This window comes from Paroedura picta, chromosome 3 (genome assembly GCF_049243985.1).
Source record: "Paroedura picta isolate Pp20150507F chromosome 3, Ppicta_v3.0, whole genome shotgun sequence".
Classification (NCBI taxonomy): Eukaryota; Metazoa; Chordata; class Lepidosauria; order Squamata; family Gekkonidae; genus Paroedura; species Paroedura picta.
The window spans coordinates 154,389,458-154,409,385 of record NC_135371.1 but is presented as its reverse complement, the minus strand read 5'-3'; the positions used below and the strand labels follow the sequence as shown (position 1 = coordinate 154,409,385).

At 49.2% G+C, this 19,928-nt stretch overlaps 1 protein-coding gene across 2 annotated transcripts in view; it reads left to right on the top strand.

The window, feature by feature from the left end:
* The first annotated feature begins 602 nt into the window (after positions 1-602).
* KCNH3 (potassium voltage-gated channel subfamily H member 3) overlaps positions 603-19,928 on the top strand; it is a 66,865-nt gene continuing 47,539 nt past the window's right edge. For both annotated transcript variants that reach the window (XM_077328773.1, XM_077328772.1), the window contains exon 1: positions 603-1,406. In XM_077328773.1, coding sequence (XP_077184888.1) covers positions 1,331-1,406 — 76 coding nt within the window. In that variant the 5' untranslated portion in view covers positions 603-1,330. The remainder of the gene's footprint in view (positions 1,407-19,928) is intronic.

Genomic DNA, 19,928 nt, shown 5'->3' with positions numbered 1-19,928 from the left:
CGCTTTGGGGGGCATAGAGGAGGAGGCAATCCCAGAGATAAAGGTGTCTCCGAGGGCTTTAAAAGGAAAAGCCAAGACCTTGCACCTGTGACACATGCACCCTCCACCGGGTCCTCCAAAGCGTTTCCTGGCAGGGGCGCATGGGAATTGTAGTCCATGGACATCTGGAGGGCCACAGGTTGACTACCCCTGCTCCAGAGGACCTCAGAGGCTGCCTTCTGGCCCAGTTGGAGCAGCTTCATGGGCCGCCCTGCGACTCTTGCCTTCTGTCCAAAGCACTTTCGCCTCAGTGTGGTCACTGGAGACGGAGGGCCCGGTCTTTGGGGCCTTCCCCGGCCGCCTTCAAACTCTCCCCCGACTTTCTTCCCAGCGGCTTCCCGCCGGGGACTGCTGGGCCTGACTGCCCTAGAGCGTGGTCGCCGGGCGCCCTTTCGGGGGTCTGGGCCGCGGATCCCCCTCGGGCTGCTTCCCCAGCGCTGGCGGAGGGCGGGGCCCGTGGCCCGGGCGCCTGAGGCAGCCGGCGGCTCCTTTAAGGGAGCGCGGCCGCCGGGTGTGTCGCCGGGAGTCACTATGGCAACTTCCAAGTTGGCGCTGCGGAGCGGCGCTCGGCGGGGCGGCCAGAGGCGCCGGCTGGGCTCCCGGGCGGCCGCTGCTGGAGGCGAGGGCGAAGGCGCCGCCGACCGCCCGGGCACTATGCCCCGGGCGCCGCGGGCTGGCTGGCGATCGCGACGGCTGGCGGCTGCTGGCGGGACTGGCCGTCGGAGCCGGAGCGAGGCGCGCTTGGCGGGCGCGACGGTGGCGCTGCGGCGGGGGGCGGCCGGTTGCCGACGGGCGGGCGAGGAGGAGGCCGGGCGGGGGCCAGGCGGGAGCCCCCCCGGCTCGTCGGATGGCGGCCGGCTCTGAAGCCGGGGCGGCAGCGGGCGGCTTCTGCGCGGGGCTCGCTTCCCTCCGCTCCCGTCCCGCCGCGTCCAGGGCGCAGCCGCTCACGTCGGACTTGGCGCCCGAGGAACAGACGGCCGCCCGCCTCGGGAGCGGAGCCTCGTGCTGACCGGGTCGCGCCCGCCTTGCGCCGCCTGGCCTCCGCCGGCCTGCCGTCTGGGCGGCAGCAGCAGCAGCAGCAGGGCAGACGTGGCACGCTGCCCTCCTCCTCCTCCTCCTCGTCGTCGTCCCCCGACAGTCGTCCTGCCTTGGCCCTTGAGGAGACCCACCCCTCCCGCGGCTCCTCCGACTCGGGGCGCAGGGCTGAGGGCGCCTCTCCCCTCTCCGGGACTTCTGGGACTCCGTTTCTGCGCCCCTCGGACGATGGCGAAGTCCTGGAGCACGTCCTAAAATGCCGGTGATGAGGGGCCTCCTGGCTCCCCAAAACACCTTCCTGGATACCATAGCAACCCGCTTCGATGGCACGCGTGAGTCGGACGCCCAGGCCTCCCGCGGGCACCTGGGGGGACAGATGGGGGGGTCTGTCTGTCTGTCTGGCTGACTGGGAGCCCCCTCCAACCAGCCTCTGGGGCCAAGACATCCTCCCCCCCCACCTCTTCCCAGGGATCTGGTGTCACCCTCCGGGAAGGGGCTTCAGCTCCACCCAGCTCTGCTGGCTGCAGGGATGCTTGGGAGGTGCGAGGGTCCCTGAGTCTGGACAGGGAATAACAGGCCAAGGCACCTACAGGTCGATGTGGGAAGGGCACCTGAGCATGCCCTGGGCACATGCTGGGACCTGTGGCCTTCCCCCCCTGGCCTTTTCCCCATCCACCCAAATGCTAAGGAAAGAGGAAAGTTCTTTCTGGTATTTTACCAGGAGGGGTTGGCCTGAAAGAGCACTTGTGCTAGAGTCAGCTGAAGAGGGACATGCCCAGCCTGTGGCTTTCTCCCTCACTGGAGACCCATGTTGGACAAAAGTGGGACCTGCCTAAATTGTGGCTTCCCTGTCACTCTGAAAGCTATGCCAGAATCTTCCTCCAAAGCGGGAGGGGGAGAACCTTCTAGTGGGAAAGTTTCGGGTCTAGGTCATAATTGAAGCGGCCCAACTTTGAAGAAGCACATCATATATCATATATATCATTTTACATCCTGTTCTTTACATTTCAAATGTGACGGTGACAAAAAGGGTTTGCGTATGCGTGTTGCACATGTCCACGCCTCAGAGAGGGACTTGCAGCTCTGTGTCAAATGCACAAACATGCATTCAGTGTGTGCTGCCTGGGTTGTGTAAAGTGGACCTGAAAGACTTTGTGTGTGCTCCTCAGATGTTCCTGTGGGGCAATGTCAGGTTTGTGAAGACAAGAACCAAGCAAGCTATGCTTCCCTTTTGAGCTGAAGCAGCTGGCAAACCAGGGTGTGAAATCTATCTAAATGTGGCTTTTCATGCAATCCCTGGATGTAAGACTTGCTGGATATCTCTGGGCTTTCTTCTGAGTAAATATGCATACATCAGATTTCACTTGACTCTAGTCTCCTCAGATAAGGGGTAGAGCTTTTTCTGTAAGGAATGAAATGAACTGAGCCTTTGCAACGCTTAGGCTGAAGGATTTTGTTGTCTGTTAATGTTCAGAGGCTGAAATTGTGCTCCTTCTATTGTTTATGGGGACGGACAGGGCTACTTGCAGGGCAGGGTATTCCCAAAGAAGCCAGAGTTCCTAAAATTGTTAACTGTATCATTGAGGTGTCCTGTGGTCCTCCAGATATTCATGGACTACAATTCCCATGGACTACAATTCATGGACTACAACTGCCAGCAAATGCCAGTTTGGTGTAGTAGTTAGGAGTGCGGATTTCTAATCTGGCATGCCAGGTTCGATTGTACGCTCCCCCACATGCAGCCAGCTGGGTGACCTTGGGCTCGCCACGGCACTGATAAAGTTGTTCTGACCGAGCAGTGATATCAGGGCTCTCTCAGCCTCACCCACCTCACAGGGTGTCTGTTGTGGGGAGAGGAATGGGAAGGCGACTGTAAGCCGCTTTGAGCCTCCTTCGGGTACGGAAAAGCGGCATATAAGAACCAACTCTTCTTCTTCTTCTACCCCTGTCCTGGATTATCTGTAGGTGGCTTGAGATCTTTTCGACAGGAAGAAGTGTCTAGATATGCTATAAGGGCCTGGGATAAAAGGCTGATTTGTGAAAATTTGGGTGCGGGGAAGGGAAACATTCCCTAATCCCTACCCCTAAGCTGAGTTGGTTTAGTTTTGCTTCTGCCACTCAAGTTTGCATCAGCCTATAATGATAAGCTGTATTCACCAGTTTATCCAGGAGCTGCAATTTTTGTGGGTACGATTGTGTGTAAATGCAACACTTCATGTTGCAAAATTTGTCCATGGAGCAGCATGCAACTTGTGTGCAATGTGCTGTGATGGCACACGTGTCGCTCTTCCTGCAAAGGTGTGTGCTAGGAAGTTGTGTTTAGCCATGGTCTCCTGATGCACGAGGCTATCCAAGATGTCTCTATGGCAGTCAGCTATACGTGAGCACTATACGTGGCCATCTGCACCCAGATTACATATTGTTTCCCACATGGAAGTGCCTTCTGTCGCTGCATAGGAATTTTGGAAGGTGTGAAGTGCACCCCCCCCCCTTCCCTTCCAAAAAGGACCCAGCTGTCAGAGTAGGCAGCAAACACATTATTGATTTGTTTGGGGTTTGTCAAGGTATTGCTGCCAGCCTCAGTTCCATTTGGGTTGGTAGAAGAAAGGGGTGTGGGGGGGGAGGGGTCTTGGATTGGTGAACCCCCTCCCCCGTCAAAATCACAGGTCATGGTATTCCTCCTCATTGTGTTTAAAGTAGCTTTTTTTTCCTGGGAGGAGCAACTAGATCCCCATCAGCTATGAAACATGCTGGGTGACTTGGAACTAGTCTCTCTGTATCCCTCAGCCTTGCCTCCCCTACAGGGTTGTTGTTGGGTGACATCAGGGAAGGGAGAACCATGTACATAAGGATGGCAGCTGGTCAGGGAACAAATGTCTGGGCTCTTGAAGAAAGGGGTCTTGTGTGGGAATGGGATGCTAAAGCATTTTTGTGGCACGGAGGTAAATCACATCCCCTGCTTGGTACTTGCTGCTGGTTTGAAAGCTGACAACCCTTCCTGTATTCCCTGAACTCTTTAGAGAAAAGATGGGATCAGATGTGATGCACAGAGAGGTAGTTCCACTTCCTTGTCCTGACTAAGGTTGCCAACCGCCAGGAGAAATCTCTCTGATCTCTTTAGTAACCAGTGAAAATTAGAAACTGAAGCTTTTCATGGCATGGAGGTAAAAATAACATTGCTTGGTAAAGAACAACCCCCTATTAAGCCTCTATTCAAGAGTCAGGATAATTCTGTCCAGGCTTTCTGGGAAACCTGCATATTGTAGAAGGACTGGTAATGTTTTCTGTAAGTTTATCATAATTAGCGAGCAATACAGGAGGCAGTTCCCAGGGTGTTTTGCACTCAAGGGAAAGAACCTCGGAGCCTAGCTGCAAGAGTCATCCAGTGAATTGTCAGCTGGTGGGACCTGGCATGAAAGGGCGGCAGCAACAAGGTGGGCCACTTGTCGGTTAAATTTTAATAGTAACACCCTTGCTCCAGTGCCCCTCATCTCTTAGAACAGTGGTTCCCAACCTTTTCGACATGGTGACCTGTAAGTCCAAATTTAATTGATATGGTGACACATCTAGGGCTGTCCCATGTTTTTTCGTTTTTGTGTGTGTACCCTAGGCCAGGGGTAGTCAACCTGTGGTCCTCCAGATGTCCATGGACTACAATTCCCATGAGCCCCTGCCAGCAAATGCTGGCAGGGGCTCATGGGAATTGTAGTCCATGGACATCTGGAGGACCACAGGTTGACTACCCCTGCCCTAGGCAACCTATGACCAACCTTTTGGGTATGGTGACCCCCAAGTCCAAATTTAATTGATTTGGCAACCCACCCCGGGCTGGCCCAGGTTTTTTGGTGCCCTAGGCAACCTTTGACCCTGGCACTCATCTAGTTCAGAATTCCATCTTCTACAGTGGCTAACCACAGGTGTTTTTGAGCGACCAAGAAACATGGCACAAAGGCTGCAGCTGCCCCCACTATGAACCCCAAGCGAGTGGCATTCCAGCATGTACAGCTTTTCAGATGGGAAGTTATGTCCCAGCTGTTGACCTGGCTCTTCTTGGCCATTATTGCCACTCATCCCCTCTAAGATTTTCACTGCCTCCAGTGACCACAAGTATCAATACGTATATGCAGTAAAAAAAACACCAAGTAACTTATGACAGGGAAGAAACTGTTTCCCAGGCCAGCTATTCAAGAAAGCCATGGGAAGGGGGGGGGGCAGCCATTGGGTGGGAGGTCTGGTCCGCTACCCACTTTGGTGTCTCAACCCACTGGAAACACTGTCCTAGAGGAGGTTTGAACTCTCTCTCTCTCTCTCTCTCTCTCTCTCTCTCTGGTAAGGAGGGGAATGCAAGATCACGTTAGGGGATAACCAGACTAAACCATCAAGTGATCTGCAAAACTGTTGGCAGAACCGTATAGCTGCTGACAGAGTTCAGCATTTTGAGAAAGATGGAGGCAGACCCAAAGGGTTGCCAACCTCCAGGTGGGGACTAAAGATCTCCTGGGATCACAACTCCTCTCCAGGAGACAGAGTTCAGTTCACCTGGAGGAAATTCTCTGTCTGTCTGTCTGTCTGTCTGTCTGTCTGTCATATTTGTATACCGCCCTCCCCTAAGGCTCAGGCTGCTTTGGAAGGTGGACTCTGAGGCATTATGCCCCATTGAAGCACCTTTCCTCCCAAAATCTCCAGGTATGTCCCAAACGAGAGTTGGCCATCCTGCCCATCTACCTCGCAATGATTTTGAGGATGAGAAAAGTTCACGTGGCAGGGACTAGACCAAGCAAAAGGATTCTAGAGTAAACCAGAAGTCACCTTAGTCTGTTAGAACAACATTCACAGTGACGGTAAAACAATTCCTCTGTTAGGACCAACCAAACTTCACCATGCAGTATGTCATTTTGTAAGACTGCCCAGAACTGGTCTTGAAAACGTTGCATTTGCAGAAAGAGTTCTGTGTAACCCGAAGGTTGTCATGCCACGTTGTGAATTCGTGTCGGTACCAATGAAGGCATTATTTTACTGTCCCGAAAGAATCACAACACACCTCCAGAAGGCTTCTGTGTTTTTTCCTTTCCTCCCACTTTTCAACCACCCACACTGTATTGTGCTTCCAGTCCCAGAGAGCCTCTCTTTCTGTCAAGGGAGCTGCCACGACGCTGCAAAAGCCCCTTAGGCGATTCCTGCCATGCTGCCTGCTCTCTAGGGGATCCATTGTCTTACCTGCCTCCCACACCACATCCAAACAAAACAGGCAGATAATTAGCAGGTTGGTTAATCAAGAGTCAGGCCCAGCCTAGCTAGGACGCCTGGTAAAGCTCTGACTTCAGGAGCTGGTTGGGATGCCATCAAGGGCAGAAGAGGAGGGCGATCTGACCCGCAGGACAGAATCTGTTGGGAAGGTCTTCTGCCCAGCCCCTACTGAAATTAAGAGGAAAGATGGGAGATCTTCGGGCAGATCTGGCTTAAGGATTTGCGGAGACTTGGCAGAGCGTAACTGGCACTGTTATTTGTCCTGTGCAAGGAACTGTGGGGACCCCCTTCCGAGGGACAGCTGGGACTTCGGAAGAAACTGACAGCTTCACTTAGTGGAAAACATTTACTAACTAGAGGCAAAGCCCGTTGTATCCAAGAATACAATGGGCGCTAGAGCTTGGCAGTGGGAAGAGGAAGGGGAGGAGTGGTCCAGTCTGTAAGGGCATGGGGTTGAATGTGTGTGTTGTGTGGGAGGCTGTGGTGGCATGGTGGCAAATGAGGGCATAGGTGTGGAGATATGGGTGTCAAAAACCTGTGGTGTGGATTGTTCGTTGAGTGTGGGAGAGGACTGACTTTTGGGAATTTTGGCATAGTGGTTACAGATGAGCTTTCCAGAGCCATGTCTTCAGACATGTGAAGGGAAAATCAGACTGGAGACTCTTCTTAGGGGGTGATTACATGGCAATCAATTCCTCCCAGTTCTGTGTTCAACGTCATTTCCCTTCTTGTATGAATTAGGCCACAGACACCGAAATGTCCCCCTGCCACATGGGGTAGTCACAGTACACAGGTGTCCACCCTGTTCCTTCTGTCTCCATTTTTTTACAGTTGATAAAATGTTCAGACCAGGAATAGCCAACCTCCAGGTGGGGCATAGAGATCTCCTAGAATTCCTGCCTCATCCCCAGACTATAAAGATCAGGTCCCCAGTAAAAAATGGCTGCTTTGGAGGGGTGACTGTGTAGTATTGTATCCCACTGAGGTTTAGGGATGCCAGCCTCCAAGTGGGATCTGAGAATTCCCTGGAAGTACAGCTCATCTCCAAGCAGGCTGAAGGGAAAGCTCTCTCCCCTCATATGCATCCCTTCAAAAGGAATGCACGTGGCCCCAGACACCCCTTGGTTGCTTGGCTGGTGATGTCTGTCCTTCTGAAGTCACTTCAGTTCCCATGTGTCTCCAGCCATTTACTTGTTTACTATTTACAGTTTCAGGCTTTATTTAGATCTTCCTGCATTTTCCAGACTAGCGGGACCGATGCTGGTCTGTCTGTTTGTCTGTGCCCCAAAATACAAACAGTTGCTGATAAGGGCTGGCCAAAGCCTATAGCCCAGGAGAGACACATCTGCACCACTCCACCCCAACCTCAAAACCTTTACCATTGTCTCTAGATCGCTGCTCATCTCTAGATTGTATATATATGTTTTTTAATGCAGAAGTCCGCTAGCCAGATTATAATTATAATGATCAGCTCTGCAGGCAAAAATGGCTACTTTGAAGGCCGGACTGAGGCATTGTATGACTTGAAGTCCCACCTCCAAACCTCCAGGAATATTTCCAACCCAAGGGTAGCCAACCTCCACATGGGGCCTGGAGAGCTCCTGGAATTACAGCTCACCTGCAGAATATAAAGATCAGCTTCCTGGGCAGAAAGGGCTGCTTTGGAGTTTGGACAGGGTTGTTGTGGAGAAGAAACATTTAAGGCCTCCCTCGCAGGTTGTTGTGGAATTGAAACACTTGAGATCTACTGCAGAGGCCTATCACTTTCAACCACTTCCCTCACTTTGCCTCAGACCACTGACGGAGTGGCAGGTGGCTGGTGAGTGCCCCCCCCCCTTCAGGCCTGCTGTGAAGGAGCCTCTAACAGCCCCTGACTGAGGCAGAGGAGTCCGTGGGCATGGGTGTGCTTGCCTTCTGAGAGGGTGGGGAAGCTTACCCTTTCTGCCAAATAGCTGGCTGACAGAAAAGCCCCTTCTCACTTACAATACTGCAATGGCCGGCCTCACTGCTGGAGGGAAGAAACAGCTAAGCAACTCTCTGCAGATTTGAGGCGTATCACACAGGTTTGTTCCTTGCCAGATTGCCCCTGGCTGGGCGGGGCTGGGGGGCGGGGGGAGGCTGTGTTGTCTCCTTATTGGTCCAAAGTCCGGCAGCAGGGCCAGTGCAATCTTTGGACGCCTTCCGATTGGTCCAAAGATAGGACTGGCCCCGCCCATTCTCTGCCCACCTAGGCCTTAGCTTTTTGTATTATACAGCGAAGCTGTTCCAGATATCATTCTGAACTTAAACTTCCTAACCGTAAAAAACTTCCTTACCGCAAAACAATCATTTGAGTCATTTAAAGCCCCTAACCGTACAGCACCGCAGGGCCCCTGGGACCATAGGGTCTGTAGCACGCTCTACGTGTGCCTCTTGGATAAACTGCTTCTGTCTTCAGGTCTTTGCGCAGGGTTGTTCTGATGTTAGGGAAGAAAAGCTCTGGCTTCACTAGAAGATCCCAATAAAGTATTTGGAAAAGTTAACGGAAAACGAAACTATGCTGTCTAAAATCCACACACCCTAGGAAGCTTCTTCCCCACCTTCATTTCAGTCTTCTAGCTCTGTAGAAGCTGCTGTTTCTTATTCCCTTGGAGGGGGTTTCCATGGCACAGCGGCAGCCTCTGCAGACTTCCTTCCCCTGGGATGCTCTCGACTCTCCTTCCTACTCTACTGAGGACTCAGGTGTCTGTCCCTGATGCCTCTCTGGAAGGTGTATAGCTCTGGTCCATACTGCCTGGTAGCTGCTTTCTGTACCCTCCCCCCAACTAAACAGGAAGATGCAGAGAGCGCTCTAGAAAGAGGGAGAAAACCAGGGGAGAAATGGGGAAGGAGTTAGAAATGGAGGGAAGGAGAGACTGTTTTGTATACAAAATACCTTAGGTTCAGCTAAGGACATTTATGCATTTATTCCCCAAGGTAACTAACGAATTAATTAATTAATTTGTTTGTTTGTTTATAGCTCTCTTTTTTGTCCAGGGGGAGCCAAAGTGGTTTATCTCCTCCGTTTTATAACAACTCTGACGGGTAGGTTAGGCAAAACTGTGATAAAGTCACCCAATAAGCTTCTGTGGCAGAGAGATTGTATCTCTCAGGTCCTAATCTGACATTCTAACACAGCCCTTCTCTACACTTGAGAAACCCCAGAAACATCTTTCAAGATTTGAGAAATCCTAGAGGTGATGTGATCCTGCAGAATGTGGTTGGGAAGTGCAGCTGTGTACATTCCCACCTGGGGCCCCTCCCCTTCCCTTCCCACCCCCTCCGGGCCCATCACTGGCTACTTTGGGAGGGGCAGGCCAGTTGACTTGATCGTATATGTTCCTAAATGTGTAACAGATTGAAAAATATACACAAAATTAATTAACTCCCACCCATTCAGAAAACCCTTCCAGGGCCGTCAAGAAACCCCAGGGTTTCACGAAACCTTGGTTGAGAAAGCCTGCTCTAACTGCTAGGCTCACAATGGTATCTTTAGGTGCATAGAATTAAGCAGCATCCCGGTGCTGAAAGCCACACAATTGCCTGTGTTTTGTCTGCTGCTGACCTGAAAGTTGCCATTATACAACAAATGAGAATAAAAGAGAAAAGTGGGGTGTAAGTATCCACCTGAACCAATAGAAGCAACAGCAGGAAGAGTGTAGGGCAGAGGGTGCCTCTGAGCACATGGTCTTCAGCAGCCTTCCTGCACATACAGAGAGGGAGGGAGGGAGGAAGGAGCACAAGGTTACAGGCGTTGACACCAGATTGCTGAGCAGGTTTGCCTGTGGGCTGCAGCATGCCATTTGGTGCCTTCCCCCACCCTCCACTCCCACCCTTTCTCTTTGCTTTGCAAAAGCAACCTGGCAACACAAATCTCTCCAGAGGATCTGCTCAGAATTCATGTTCCCCTTCAATGAGTAGCACCCCACCCCTCATCCCAGTCCTTCCATGGCCTTCTGGGATCGCCAGGGTTCATTCACTCTCGCAAATGAGGGGCATCTCTAGGAAGGGTGCCACTGTAGAGAAGACCCTGCTGCACCCATTATTCTCCTCGCCTGCAGTGTCCATTTGGCAGCCTAACCATAAGGGATGCCAACAGGCCTGTGGTGGGAGGAAAGTCCTGTCTCTTTAACAGAGGCTTAATATAGGCAGCTGTAGCTTTTCATGTCATGGAGGTAAATTACATCACCTGATAAATAAATCCATCTTAAAAGGCTCATACAGGAACTGGTGGTCATGCAGATATTAAGGCCGTCAGCACCGAACATAGCCACAAATAATGGGGACTACAGGATATTTTCCCTAGATGGTGGTGATGCAGAATAGGGTTTGGCCTTGGTCAAATAATTATATAATTGGGGGTGGGGAGTGTTAGTTTTGTGTGGCCTCCGGCCCTAAGAAAGCTTGCCTCTGACTCAAAAACACTTGCCTGGGCATCCTTTTATAGCAGACACAGAAGAAATGAGGGAACAGGACAAACAACAGAGGCTAGGAAATGCCCACACAGGCCTCTGGCACGGGGAATGGGTTTCTTCCAGAGTCAGCTCCTTGCTCCAATTGAGCCATGTTGATATACCACTTCAGCCAGGCACATGGTTTCACAGGTTCAAATGCTCACTCTGCCGTGGAAGCTTTCTGGGTAACCTTGGGGGCCTGTCCCAAGCTCTCAGCCTACCTCACAGGGTTGTTGTGCAGAGAAATCAGAAAACAGCATAAGCAGCCTATGGGAAAGAAGGGTACAGGGTGTCAATGAAGAAGGCATATAAATAAATAAAAAATAGTCTAGAATTTCAGGTAAACTAGTGGTCAGTAATAAGCACTTGTTTGGTCACCTGTGGCAAATGGGAATAATCTCCTAGATGTCCCAGAGCTAAATCCATTGAATATTAGACCAGAACGTACTTGTGGTCTGACCCAGCAGGGTTTCCTTATGGATTTCCAAGGAAGTCAGATTAGACACTGTCCTTGATAGTTTTAGACTGATGGAATTATCAGCAATGATTAACTATGAAACTAAACTGAGCTTTCATGTTCAGTGGCAATGTACCTGTAAGAACCAGTTTATGGGAGGTTTAAGAAAAGTGAGTCTTCTTGCCTTTATGCCCTGGATATAACCCTCTGGAGGCATATTTGGGGCAGTTGCTGGAACAGGAGGCTGAATGAGAAGTACCACCTTACCCCACCATCTGTTTTTTCCCCCAAATGTATTTTGTACAGTTCTCCCCAGCGGGGTCCCAAATCAGCTGTTTGACATCACCATTCCCCCCTGCATCCCCCACCAACAATGCTGTGAGTTAGTTTAGGATGAAAGTGTATGACTGGCCACGGTCACCCAGCTAGCTGCCATGGAAGGGTGAGAGTTCGAGTCTGGGCCTCTCAGAGCCCCATTGGACACTCTAGCCCCCAGACTACACCAGCTCTCTGATCCAGCCGGCAGCTTATATTCTTCTGTCTTGCCGACTTTGTTCCACTGTGCTTCTCTTTCTTCCAAGCTTCTGTTTTCCTGATTGTTACTGAAGAGCAGACGTAGAGCCATGTGAATCTGCAGGTGTGACATTTCCCCAAAACATGAAGATGCAGAGCAGGAGAAAACCAAGTTGCACCTGTTGGATATGTGCCCTGCAGGGTTGCTGTTAAAGACACCAAACCCGTTTCGGGGGGGGGGGGAAGAAGGAGGAGGCGGCAACAGAACTTGCATCCTTCTGCCGAGTTAAATATCCAAGCTCTAAAAATAGCCCGCTCATTCTGTCTCTCCCCCCACAAATAATTTGAAGCAGGAGCAGTTCCTAAAATAATAAAAATAACATTCTGACTCTTATTGCGTCGAAGTATCTGAACACACCTCTGTAACATGTACAATATTTAAATCACTTTGGGCATTTTCACAGACAAGGCCTTGAGGGGAAGACGTTTGCAGAATGTCTCTAGGCTTGGGAGGGGGCGGTGGGGGAACGACGCCTGCATCAATCTAAAAATAAACGATCCCTCGGTGTAGTACTTAGTAATATCGCTGCCGTTGGGCTGCTGTGTAATTTGAGCAATAACGGAGCCAATCCGGGGCCATCTCTCTCCTGCACCCCTTCCTGTTATTTTGGGTGCAATTAGAACTGCAGCACGGTGTCACGCACACGCTGATCTGAACTCTGACGTTCTCTGCCCACTCTGAACAGGGTGGCTTGCGTTTAGAGGTCTTCCTTGCCTTTTCCTGTATTTCTTTCTAAAGAGGAGTCAACTTGAAGGAGAAGGGCTCTCGCCAACCCCGTACCTGTTGATATATTTTTAAATCTTAGGAAGATCAGAGATGGGCGAGATTCATGAACCTAAGACAGGCTTTGGTGTGCCCCTCCCCCAATCAATCCTGGAAGGGTTATTTGCAAGATGCTGAGGGATGACCCCCCCTCCCCATTAGCTGGTGTTTCAAACCTGTTTCCATTTCCAGGGGAGCTGGAATCAGTTCTATGCTTTCTTCCTGGTCACTGGATAAATTAGTCAGACTTTTGCAATGTTGATTCTTAGGACGTTGCCCTCTAGGATTAAACTGGTGCTACAGTATAAATAGGGGCCTCTTGTGGCGCAGAGTGGTAAGGCAGCAGGCATGCAGTCTGAAGCTCTGCCCATGAGGCTGGGAGTTCGATCCCAGCAGCCGGCTCAAGGTTGACTCAGCCTTCCATCCTTCCAAGGTCGGTAAAATGAGTACCCAGCTTGCTGGGGGGTAAACGGTAATGACTGGGGAAGGCACTGGCAAACCACCCCGTATTGAGTCTGCCATGAAAACGCTAGAGGGCGTCACCCCAAGGGTCAGACATGACTCGGTGCTTGCACAGGGTATACCTTTACCTTTACCTTTACCTTTACCTTTACCTTTACCTTTACCTTTACCTTTACCTTTACAGTATATTACCTTTACAGTATAAATGGGGACTGTGCTTTCATGTGTGAACAGTGCTTTATATCAAGGTAGACCCTTGGTCTGTCTACTCTGCCTGGCAGTGACTTTCCAGGATCTCTAGCAGAGGTATTTGCACCATTTACTACCTGAGCTTTCTGAGGATGCCTGAGGATGCCTGGGCTAGACCCTGTGACTTTCTGCCTGTAAAACAGACTCTCTGCCACGGAACCACAGGCCCTCCCTAACATGCACATATAGAAGTGTAGCCACCAGGGGACTGTCACAGTTGCCACTTCTTTCCACTACAATATTCTAGAATTAGGTGCAGTTCACCACTCAAGAGTCAGGGAAGGGACTGATTTCCTCTAATCTCGGAAGCTAAGCAGAGTCGGTGGTCGGAAGGAGACCTTCAAGGAAGAGTCTGCAGAGGAAAGCAGTGGCAAACTGCTTCTGCGTAATTAGTTGCCTTAAGTCACTGCTAACTTATGACAGCTATGGAGCTGTCATAAATTAGCAGTGACTTTGTAGCACTTTACATACTCATACCTCTCAGGAGTGTTTCTGCTCTGCTGGATCTCATCAATGGTCCATCTCCAATGTGCAGTCTCTCACAGTGGTTAAACAGTTGCCTTGGAGGGCCAACAAATGAAGACCTTCATCTGATACTGCTTTCCAGCATCCTAGAGGTTTGCTGCCTCCGTATATGGAGGTTCTCCTTACTCCACATGGCTGGACCTCTCCATGAATCTAACTCACTTTTAAAGTGCGTTCATTTTAAGAATATGGCACTGGGTTGCCATGAAGAACTGTTGTGCTTCAAAGCGCACCATTCGTACCACTGCTGGCACCAATAGACCCATGGCAAATGACTGTAGATGAGCATAGGAGAATGACACTGCAAGATCGACAGGTCCAACCAGCTCAATTGATCCACAAGAAACATAATAATATAGGATGCCAAAGGTACACTCTTAGAAATACATCTAAAATGCACCGGCACAGAGGACTAGCTTCCTTAAATGTGTCTGCATTGCTGGATAGGTATGAATGTCCTCCAATTATCCTCCGTTCCCTTCTGCTCATCCAGTGGGCCTGTACGGGAATAGCTTTTTAATCGCCATCATTGTGACTTAGTCATTGTTTTAATGGGGTTTTAATGGGGAATTTTAATGGTTAATATATTGTATTTGTATTAAAACATTGTGAACCGCCGCGAGCCGGTTTCCGAGAGCAGCGGTCATACAAATCAAATAAATAATAATAATAATAATAATGTTTATGCACATTCTGAAGGGCCCAAGTAGACATGATGCTGGAAAATTACATTGCAGAAGAGGGCAACCAACATTATTAAGGCAGGCTTTCTCAACCAGGGTTTTGTGAAACCCTGGGGTTTCTTGATGGCCCTGGAAAGGTTTCCCAAATGAAGAAGAAGAAGAAGAAGAGTTGGTTCTTATATGCCGCTTTTCTCTACCCGAAGGAGGCTCAAAGCGGCTTACAGTCGCCTTCCCATTCCTCTCCCCACAACAGACACCCTGTGGGGTGGGTGAGGCTGAGAGAGCCCTGATATCACTGCCCGGTCAGAACAGTTTTATCAGTGCCGGGGTGAGCCCAAGGTCACCCAGCTGGTTGCATGTGGGGGAGCACAGAATCGAACCTGGCATGCCAGATTAGAAGTCCGCACTCCTAACCACTACACCAAACTGGATGGGAGCTAGTTAATTTTTAATATATTTTTTAAATTTCTTAAACATTTTTCGGGTGATATGACCATCTATGGTCTTGTTGAACCACCCCAGGACCAATGATGAGCCTGGAAGGGAGGGGCCCCTGTGGGTGTGTACACAGCTGTGCTTCCCAGCCATATTCTGCATGAATGCGTCACTTCTGGGGTTTCCTGAAGCCTGAAGAACGTTTCAGGGGTTTCTCGATGGAAAAAAAGTTGAGAAAGGCTGGATTAAGGGGTTGGAGCACCTTTCCAATGAAGATGTCTGTTGTGGGGAGATGAAGGGAAGGTGATTGCAAGCTGCTTTGAGACTCCTTTAGTGAAAAGTGGGGTATAAAAGCCAAGTCTTTTTCTTCTGAGGGTTTAATTTAGCTTCTTGAGAAATTTGGAGCCATTTGTTCAGTACGTATCTGCTTTGTAGGGCGTGCTTTGTTTGCCAAAGAACGTCTCTATGGCTATCCAAGTGATGCGGATCATAGCGTGGCAAACCCCAACTCTTTGGTTTCTTTGCAATTTATGATCGCAGGACTGTAGGGTGACGGCTTGCGTCAGTTGTGGACCGGAAAGTTTTCTTCTGGATGCAGCTGAGTGTCAGTGCCTACGCCTACTGATTTGGCTGCCACCATTGAGAAGTGGCTCTGAGGTTTAGGGCAGTGTGTGGAAATGAGCAATGCGACAGGAAAATACTTGGGGTAATGAGCACTCCTCTCTTTGGTTTGCAGTGCGATCTGGGAAATCCATTGATTCCTCACCTGGTCTGCTTGTTAGCCAAGAACTCCTCTGCTTTGAGCAGCAAAAGAAGAAGAAAAAAATCACTGGCATCAGAAAGAGGGAAAAGTTGGCCATAATTGGTGATGCTCAAAACTTGGTAGTGAAAGACTGCTGCTGCGTGTTATTGATCCATGTATCATTGTTCGAGGAGAATTTCTGGAAGAACTGCAAGCTCTCCCAAATGGCTTGCAATTTATTTTGTTTTGGAAATGATCACTTCCAGAGAGGTTTTGCTCCAGTTTGTCACTCAAACTAGATTGGGTATTTTTGGAGCATCCAAGGAAGGATGTATATCTGTGGCAGCTTTTGCCCAGGGCACTTGGCTGCCAACCTGGTCTGGAGCCTGTCTACATCTGGGAGTATCTTCCTGCTTCTTCTGATCTGTCACAGCGGTATTGCTGTGTGTCCAGCCTCTGATAAAAGTAATGACTGCGTGGGCAGAGTGCCACAGTTTCACAGCAAGTCACTCTGTGTTCTGGAATGTATTGCTAACAGGGAGACGCTTGGCCATTTCTTTGCTGGAGTTCTGGCCCCTATGTGAAAAGGGATGCTAGGATGACCATTACTCCGTTCCAATGGGGCTTTTCTTGTACTATTTCATGTGGCAGTTTTTACAATCACCCTCTAAAGCAGGTCAGTATTCCTACTTGGTATGAGTGCCTGGCTCACCCAAGGCCATCTAGTGAGTTTTGGACAGATTCAGACTAATTCCTTTCTGATCAATCTGTTAGCCGGCTTAGAGAAGCAGACAAATCTGAAAGCTGTTTAGGTTTCTCACCGGTGCTCAGGGAGATGAGAGTTACATCCAGTACATCCTTCCTTTCCTATTCCCTTTCTGTGATTTCCTCTCCTTTGCTGCCATCTTCCCCAAACATGGCTTGAGACATTCTTTTGGGGGAGAGTGCAGACCAAGTGTGTTTGTGTGTTGTGTAGATGGGAAGGTGCCCATTTTTTTCCATGTGGGCACTCAATGAAGTTAATCAGCAGTAGGCTTAGAACTTCCAGAAGTACAGGCAGGATTTCGAAGAGGCAGAGGAACTAGAGATCAAATTGCCAACATACGCTGGATCATGGAGAAAGCTAGGGAGTACCAGAAGAATGTCTACTTCTGCTTCATCGACTATGCTAAAGCCTTTGATTGTGTGGAGCACAACAAATTGTGGCAAGTTCTTAAAGAGATGGGAATACCAGAGCATCTTATTTGTCTCTTGAGAAATTTATATGCAGGTCAAGAAGCAACAGTGAGAACTGAACATGGAATCACTGACTGGTTCAAAATTGAGAAAGGAGTTCGGCAAGGCTGTATACTGTCGCCTTGCCTATTTAACTTGTATGCAGAGCACATCATGAGAAATACGGGATTAGAGGAGTCACAAATTGGGATCAAGATTGCAGGAAGAAATATCAACAACCTCAGATATGCAGATGACACCACTCTAATGGCAGAAAGTGAAGAGGAACTAAAGAGCCTGTTGATGCGGGTGAAGGAGGAGAGTGCAAAAGTTGGCTTGAAACTCAACATCAAGAAAACAAAGATCATGGCATCCGGCCCTCTCAATTCCTGGCAAATAGATGGGGAAGAAATGGAGATAGTGACAGATTTTATTTTCCTGGGCTCCAAGATCACTGCAGATGGGGACTGCAGCAAAGAAATTAAAAGACGCTTGCTCCTGGGGAGGAAAGCTATGGCAAATCTAGACAGCATCCTAAAAAGCAGAGACATCACCCTGTCAACAAAAGTGCGTTTAGTCAAGGCTATGGTATTCCCAGTTGCAATGTATGGCTGCGAAAGTTGGACCATAAGGAAGGCCGAGCGTCAAAGAATTGAGGCTTTTGAACTCTGGTGCTGGAGAAGACTCTTGCGAGTCCCTTGGACTGCAAGGCGAACAAACCGGTCAGTCCTAGAGGAGATCAACCCTGACTGCTCTTTAGAAGGCCAGATCCTGAAGATGAAACTCAAATACTTTGGCCACCTCATGAGAAGGAAGGACTCCCTGGAGAAGAGCCTAATGCTGGGAGCGATCGAGGGCAAAAGAAGAAGGGGACGACAGAGAATGAGGTGGCTGGATGGAGTCACTGAAGCAGTCGGTGCAACCTTAAATGGACTCCGGGGAATGGTAGAGGACAGGAAGGCCTGGAGGATCATTGTCCATAGGGTCGCGATGGGTCGGACACGACTTCGCACATAACAACAACAATAACAACGCTTAGAACTGATAAAAGGAAGTACTTTTTCACCCACAGAGTAATGAGCACGTGTAATCAGAGTAATCAGGCCATTCGCCTGATCCAACATGGCTTCTTGTATGGTCCTGCCCACCCTGGTGCCATTTCTCTTCCTTCAGCCCCCACCCACCACACTGACCATTCCTCACACCAGTACTGAAAGATTCTTCTCCTTAGGCTTTTTAAAACACACACAGTAACTGTTGTATCAGTATATTGTCATAGTGATATAGCACTTGCTGGTGTTTGTCTTTTTAAAAGCATGGGAAAACCCTCTCCTGGTGTTGGAGGGGTGGGGGGAGGAGACTGAGTCAAGAAATGTGTGGGGAAAACCTCAATTGGCATGACAGATGCCTCTGCATTTGCAGCAGCAATGAGAGAGAGAGAGAGAGAGAGAGAGAGAGAGAGAGAGAGTGCATTTGATGCCAGGGGGAAGTGCCCAAACTATAGGCCACCTCTCCAGAGACTTTTCAAGCAAGTATTATGCCACTGTTTACATGTGAACAAATCCACAGGTCCATCATAAGTCTGAAAGAGAGGTGTTAACAAAAATTGCTCGTTCTCATTCTAGGTTGCCCTCTGGCCTTTGGATAGTGTTCCTTTCTGTGACATCACAGCAGCTTGGCCAAAGGCAGCCAGTGAGGTTCTTTCAAAACCCACTGACATCAGAGTCGTTCAGCTGCTTGCTGGCTGATAACAAGCCCAGTGGGCACACTTGCAATGGTTGGTTTATTTATTCCTTGGGCAGCAGTTGGATAAAAGTGTACATCTGTGTTCATCATTTATGCCTTGTATCATTTATGTTTGGAACTTAGATTCCAGTTGAACATCCAATTTATGTCTGCAGCAGGGCTAGATAGCTCTGTTCTGCTTGTTTTTTTATAACTACTGACATGGTTGTCTTTAATTGCTATGGATATTATAATTTTAGTGACCATTAGCCATTTTGAAAACCATTTAGTCAAAAGGCAACCTATATGTAGAAAAATATTACTACACCACAGACCTTATACTAAGCCTTTACTCTTGAAAAAAGGTAAAGGTATCCCCTTTCCAAGCACCGGGTCATGTCTGACCCTTGGGGTGACGTCCTCTAGCGTTTTCATGGCAGACTCAATATGGGGTGGTTTGCCAGTGCCTACCCCAGTCATTACTGTTTACCCCCCAGCAGCAAGCTGGGTACTCATTTTACCGACCTCGGAAGGATGGAAGGCTGAGTCAACCTTGAGCCGGCTGCTGGGATTGAACTCCCAGCCTCATGGGCAGAGCTTTCAGGCTGCACGTCTGCTGCCTTGCTACTCTGCGCCACAAGAGGCTCATAACCCTTTACTCTTGGGAAGGCCCTAATGAAACTACTAAGGGAGTGTGTTTGGTATTATGTGGTATCTACATAAAAGCATGTTGTAGTTTTCATTTTTACTGACAAAAGAATTATATGAATCACATTTATTAACTTACTCATTGTCTCCCTGATGGGCTTACACCATAGTTCTTTTTGACTGTGTTTTGTTTGCTGCTGATCACAAAATTGCCATCCTTCAGCAAATGAGTGCAGAAAGGAGAGTCCACTGTGAAATTTCTGAATTGGAAAGTATCAGGAAACAGCTTCTGGTCTGAATCGAGACAAAAAATTTCTCACTCACTGCATATATTGCTAAAATATTCCTGTTAGGAATGATCAGTGTGCTGCTGCTTCTTCTATTGCAAAGAATTGTCCCAGATAATACTTTTTTGCAAATCCTTGCCTCTCGACCCCACTGTTGACATTTTTAGCCCCTACAGCTTGGTATGTATCTGCCATCTGAAGACACAGTTCATATAGCAGATGAAGTGCGCTCTAGTCTGTCACATTTCTTGCCACAATAAAACTCTGTATCCTTCAGTGTTTGTTGAAGAAGACGACAGGCATCCCTCTGAAGTGTGTCTGTTAACACTAAATACTTTGACATGTTTTGTATCCTCCTTCACTTGCCTGTA